Source organism: Triticum aestivum, unplaced genomic scaffold (assembly GCF_018294505.1).
Source record: "Triticum aestivum cultivar Chinese Spring unplaced genomic scaffold, IWGSC CS RefSeq v2.1 scaffold53440, whole genome shotgun sequence".
In the NCBI taxonomy this organism is placed as follows: Eukaryota; Viridiplantae; Streptophyta; class Magnoliopsida; order Poales; family Poaceae; genus Triticum; species Triticum aestivum.
In genome coordinates this window covers 10001-16806 of record NW_025229353.1, presented here as the reverse complement: position 1 = coordinate 16806, position 6806 = coordinate 10001, and the positions used below count along the sequence as shown (strand labels likewise).

The following is a 6806-nucleotide window of genomic DNA, read 5'->3' as shown; positions in this document are numbered from 1 at the left end:
ATCCTTTCTTGCATTTTCATAACTCGTGAAATGCCGAGTAGGCACGAATTCCCCCAATTTGCGACCTACCATAGGATTTGTTATGTAAATAGGTATATGTTCCTTTCCATTATGAATCGCGATTGTATGGCCAACCATTGTGGGTAGAATGCTAGATGCCTAGGACCATGTTACTATTGTTTCTTTCTCCTCCTTCATATTGACCTTTTCTATCTTTGCCAATAAATGATGAGCTAAAAAAGGATTCGTTTTTTTTCGTGTCACGGCTGATTACTCCTTTTTTCCTTTTTAAAGAGTGGCATTCTATGTCCAATATCTCGATCGAAGTACGGAGGTCAGGATAAATAGAATAATGATCAATGGAAAAAAGCAAAAAATCCTTTAGTTGGATAAGGGGCGGATGTAGCCAAGTGGATCAAGGCAGTGGATTGTGAATCCACCATGCGCGGGTTCAATTCCCGTCGTTCTCCCATCGCATTATTGCAAATTCCAAAAATGCAATTTTCCATATTCCTAGTTACGTATTTACTTACGGCGACGAAGAATAAAACTATCGCTATATTTTTTCCTTTTCCTAGTTCTTCTTCCAAGCGCAGGATAACCCCAAGGGGTTGTGGTTTTTTTTTTCTACCAATGGGAGCTTTCCCTTCACCGCCCCCATGGGGGTGGTCCACAGGGTTCATAACTACCCCTCTTACTACGGGGCGTTTACCTAGCCAACACTTAGATCCGGCTCTACCCAAACTTTTTTGGTTCACCCCAACATTACCCACTTGTCCGACTGTTGCTAAGCAGTTTTGGGATACTAAACGGACCTCCCCAGATGGTAATCTTAAAGTGGCCGATTTACCCTCTTTTGCAATGAGTTTCACTACAGCACCTGCTGCTCTAGCTAATTGCCCACCCCTTCCACGTGTGATTTCTATGTTATGCATGGCCGTGCCTAAGGGCATATCGGTTGAAGTAGATTCTTCTTTTCTCTCAAAAAACCCCTTCCCAAACTGTACAAGCTTCTTCCAAAGCATACGGCTTTCTAGATGTATATGACGATCTCTAGACAGATGGATCTTATATGAATCATATGATGAAGTACCACATGAGTGGATATATAGGAAAGGAATCCAAATCTGCCGAATCGCTCATGTTATGATCTTCTACATCCTAGGTCTCTGCGTTCCGTCATCTGGCTTATGTTCTTCATGTAGCATTCAGATCGAATGACTCTATGAAATTACGTCGATACTTCCACATCTTATGGGTAACGTAGGAGACATCCCTATTTTCCCCCGGGGGTCTTAATTACCACTGCTTAGCTTTCAATTTGCCTCTGACCATCAAATTAAATGTGAATAACCCGTCCTCCTCTCTTTGAAACAAGGGGCGCTTCCGGTTCTGTGCGTGCTTCAAACAATTTTGTCTTCTCCATATTACCATATCTCTAGAGCCAATAATTTTCTATGAGGAACTACTGAACTCAATCACTTGCTGCCGTTACTCAACAGTTTTCTGTTGAGGTCTATCCCGTAGAGGTAGTCAAATTGGATCAGTGATCGATTTCTAGGTTTCGTCGTAAACCTAATTGGTTACTTCCAATTACGTAAATCAATAGTTCAAACCGCACTCAAAGAGAGGAGGACGGGTTATTCACATTTAATTTGATGGTCAGAGGCAAATTGAAAGCTAAGCAGTGGTAATTAAGACCCCCGGGGGAAAATAGGGATGTCTCCTACGTTACCCATAATATGTGGAAGTATCGACGTAATTTCATAGAGTCATTCGATCTGAATGCTACATGAAGAACATAAGCCAGATGACGGAACGCAGAGACCTAGGATGTAGAAGATCATAACATGAGCGATTCGGCAGATGTGGATTCCTTTCCTATATATCCACTCATGTGGTACTTCATCATATGATTCATATAAGATCCATCTGTCTAGAGATCGTCATATACATCTAGAAAGCCGTATGCTTTGGAAGAAGCTTGTACAGTTTGGGAAGGGGTTTTTTGAGAGAAAAGAAGAATCTACTTCAACCGATATGCCCTTAGGCACGGCCATGCATAACATAGAAATCACACGTGGAAGGGGTGGGCAATTAGCTAGAGCAGCAGGTGCTGTAGCGAAACTCATTGCAAAAGAGGGTAAATCGGCCACTTTAAGATTACCATCTGGGGAGGTCCGTTTAGTATCCCAAAACTGCTTAGCAACAGTCGGACAAGTGGGTAATGTTGGGGTGAACCAAAAAAGTTTGGGTAGAGCCGGATCTAAGTGTTGGCTCGGTAAACGCCCCGTAGTAAGAGGGGTAGTTATGAACCCTGTGGACCACCCCCATGGGGGCGGTGAAGGGAAAGCTCCCATTGGTAGAAAAAAACCCACAACCCCTTGGGGTTATCCTGCGCTTGGAAGAAGAACTAGGAAAAGGAAAAAATATAGCGATAGTTTTATTCTTCGTCGCCGTAAGTAAATACGTAACTAGGAATATGGAAAATTGCATTTTTGGAATTTGCAATAATGCGATGGGCGAACGACGGGAATTGAACCCGCGCATGGTGGATTCACAATCCACTGCCTTGATCCACTTGGCTACATCCGCCCCTTATCCAGCTAAAGGATTTTTTTCTTTTTTCCATTGATCATTATTCTATTTATTCTGACCTCCGTACTTCGATCGAGATATTGGACATAGAATGCCACTCTTTAAAAAGCAAAAAAGGAGTAATCAGCTGTGACACGAAAAAAAACGAATCCTTTTGTAGCTCATCATTTATTGGCAAAGATAGAAAAGGTCAATATGAAGGAGGAGAAAGAAACAATAGTAACGTGGTCCCGGGCATCTAGCATTCTACCCACAATGGTTGGCCATACAATCGCGATTCATAATGGAAAGGAACATATACCTATTTACATAACAAATCCTATGGTAGGTCGCAAATTGGGGGAATTCGTGCCTACTCGGCATTTCACGAGTTATGAAAATGCAAGAAAGGATACTAAATCTCGTCGTTAACTGAATTCTGAATAGAAAGATTAAGAAGAAAAAAAAGATTCAAAATAAAGTAAAGGTAGGCGGGGAATAACCTTATTTATGACAAGTTTCCTCGTAGTAACGCCAGCGAATCTCGTCAAGAACTCTTTGTGCTTTGAAAACAGACATAGGGATACGTTTTTGTGCTTTGAAAACTCTCTCGAACTTAAGTAGACGATCGGTTGGAACTTTCCTTGCGAGTTTCCTTAGCCCACTTTTCTTCTTCTTTATCCTAGGGATATACTTTACTAGTTTGAAACTTGTCATAAATAAGGTTATTCCCCGCCTACCTTTACTTTATTTTGAATCTTTTTTTTCTTCTTAATCTTTCTATTCAGAATTCAGTTAACGACGAGATTTAGTATCCTTTCTTGTATTTTCATAACTCGTGAAATGCCGAGTAGGCACGAATTCCCCCAATTTGCGACCTACCATAGGATTTGTTATGTAAATAGGTATATGTTCCTTTCCATTATGAATCGCGATTGTATGGCCAACCATTGTGGGTAGAATGCTAGATGCCCGGGACCACGTTACTATTGTTTCTTTCTCCTCCTTCATATTGACCTTTTCTATCTTTGCCAATAAATGATGAGCTACAAAAGGATTCGTTTTTTTTCGTGTCACAGCTGATTACTCCTTTTTTGCTTTTTAAAGAGTGGCATTCTATGTCCAATATCTCGATCGAAGTACGGAGGTCAGAATAAATAGAATAATGATCAATGGAAAAAAGAAAAAAATCCTTTAGCTGGATAAGGGGCGGATGTAGCCAAGTGGATCAAGGCAGTGGATTGTGAATCCACCATGCGCGGGTTCAATTCCCGTCGTTCGCCCATCGCATTATTGCAAATTCCAAAAATGCAATTTTCCATATTCCTAGTTACGTATTTACTTACGGCGACGAAGAATAAAACTATCGCTATATTTTTTCCTTTTCCTAGTTCTTCTTCCAAGCGCAGGATAACCCCAAGGGGTTGTGGGTTTTTTTCTACCAATGGGAGCTTTCCCTTCACCGCCCCCATGGGGGTGGTCCACAGGGTTCATAACTACCCCTCTTACTACGGGGCGTTTACCGAGCCAACACTTAGATCCGGCTCTACCCAAACTTTTTTGGTTCACCCCAACATTACCCACTTGTCCGACTGTTGCTAAGCAGTTTTGGGATACTAAACGGACCTCCCCAGATGGTAATCTTAAAGTGGCCGATTTACCCTCTTTTGCAATGAGTTTCGCTACAGCACCTGCTGCTCTAGCTAATTGCCCACCCCTTCCACGTGTGATTTCTATGTTATGCATGGCCGTGCCTAAGGGCATATCGGTTGAAGTAGATTCTTCTTTTCTCTCAAAAAACCCCTTCCCAAACTGTACAAGCTTCTTCCAAAGCATACGGCTTTCTAGATGTATATGACGATCTCTAGACAGATGGATCTTATATGAATCATATGATGAAGTACCACATGAGTGGATATATAGGAAAGGAATCCAAATCTGCCGAATCGCTCATGTTATGATCTTCTACATCCTAGGTCTCTGCGTTCCATCATCTGGCTTATGTTCTTCATGTAGCATTCAGATCGAATGACTCTATGAAATTACGTCGATACTTCCACATATTATGGGTAACGTAGGAGACATCCCTATTTTCCCCCGGGGGTCTTAATTACCACTGCTTAGCTTTCAATTTGCCTCTGACCATCAAATTAAATGTGAATAACCCGTCCTCCTCTCTTTGAAACAAGGGGCGCTTCCGGTTCTGTGCATGCTTCAAACAATTTTGTCTTCTCCATATTACCATATCTCTAGAGCCAATAATTTTCTATGAGGAACTACTGAACTCAATCACTTGCTGCCGTTACTCAACAGTTTTCTGTTGAGGTCTATCCCGTAGAGGTAGTCAAATTGGATCAGTGATCGATTTCTAGGTTTCGTGGTAAACCTAATTGGTTACTTCCAATTACGTAAATCAATAGTTCAAACCGCACTCAAAGGTAGGGCATTTCCCATTGATATAGGAACTTTTGTACCAGAAACAATAGTATCTCCAATTATAGCCCCTCTGGGATGTAAAATATATCTCTTCTCACCATCCCCATAGTGTATGAGACAAATGTATGCATTTCGATTAGGGTCGTATTCTATGGTTACGATTCTACCAGATATGTCTTTTTGATTCTGTCGAAAATCTATTTTACGGTATAGGCGCTTATGACCTCCCCCTCTATGCCTTGCGGTAATGATTCCTCTAGAATTACGACCTTTACCACAACGGTGCCGTCCATGGATCAAATTATTTCGTGGATTGGATTTCACTTGCCTATCTACGGTTCCCTTGCGTGTGCTTGGGATAGGTGTTTTGTATAAATGTTTCGCCGTATTATTAAGTATTCTCCTTTAGTTTTTTCTCTATCTAGAAGTGGAATAGAATAACCCGGTTGAAGGGTAATGATCATACATCTGTAATGCATTGTATGGCCCAGAAGAGGTCCTATTCTTCTACCTTTTCCAGGTAGTCGATGGCTATTCACAGCTACCACCTTAACACCAAAGAAGAGTTCGACCCAATGCTTTATTTCTATCTTAGTGAATCCCGATTCGACATTAAAAGTATATTGATTCTTTCCCAATAAACGAAGACTTTTTTCTGTAAATACTGCATATTTGATTCCATCCATAAATCGACTTTCCCTCCTATGCTCTGAGTTCCAGTATCGATAAGAATTTGAGTTCTTATTGTTCTTATGTTATGGTATGAATATACCATACCAATTCGTTATGTATGGACGATGGATGAGATTCCATGGATAGAGAGCCAGTTCCAATAGACTTATGGAATGTTCCCGTTCGTGTGCATCCAGCAGGAATTGAACCCGCAAATTTACCAATTATGAGTTGGGCGCTTTAACCATTCAGCCATGGATGCTTAACAGGGATCATCGTACATCGTAAATAACCAATTTTCATATAGAAAGACATATCATAGAAAAATGAAATCGAAAATATTCCGAGATGGCAAATATTCGGAGATGACTATGAAAACACCTCTCTGGATCCTCGAATTGAATGAGAGATTGAGAGGGATCAAGAATCCTAATTCTCGCTATTTGGAATGGATCCAATTCTATTGAGTCTGACTCATAGTGATCATTTCTCTTTAGCAAAGAATGACCTTGGTTATCAAAGGATTCAACAACGGGGATCCATTTACTTATGATACCTAGTTGGCATTGATAACAAGGATCTAATGAATTATGAGTTTAATAGATCCTCTTTAGCAGAAAGACGTATATTCCTTGATCATTAACAGACAATAACTTATTCCCAAACCTCGTGTGGGACTAATCGTTTTCATTTACCATCTCATGGAAAACCCTTTTCGTTCCGCTTAGCCCTATCGGGTATTTTAGTGATAGGTTATGTAGGAACTGGACGATCCTATTTGGTCAAATACCTAACAAAAAATTACGATTTTCCTTTCATTAAGGTACGAGGGCTTCTTATTCCACAAGAACGAAAGCACCTTTTCATTCTTTCATATACTAGGGGTTTTTACTTGGAAAAGACAATGTTCCATACTAAAGGATTCGGGTCCATAACCACGAGTTCCAGTGCACTAGATCTTGTAGCACTTAGCAACGAAGCCCTATCCATTAGTATTCCACATAAGAAATCCATTCTAGAACAAAATACAATTAGATTAGCTCTTCATAGACAAACTTGGGGTTTGCGAGCCAAGGTAAGATCGGCTCGGGATCATGGGACCCTTTTCTATCAGATGGGAG

General features: G+C 40.8%; 1 protein-coding gene across 1 annotated transcript; it reads right to left on the bottom strand.

Moving 5' to 3' along the window:
• Positions 1-2822: 2822 nt before the first annotated feature.
• LOC123175015 (50S ribosomal protein L2, chloroplastic) lies at positions 2823-5941 on the bottom strand. The gene is made up of 3 exons (XM_044590133.1): positions 5907-5941; positions 5010-5416; positions 2823-4346 (listed from the first exon to the last, which is right to left on the bottom strand). The coding sequence occupies exons 1-3, from the start codon at positions 5939-5941 to the stop codon at positions 3916-3918; spliced, it is 873 nt and encodes a 290-aa protein (XP_044446068.1). The 3' UTR covers positions 2823-3915.
• Between the last annotated feature and the right edge of the window lie 865 nt (positions 5942-6806).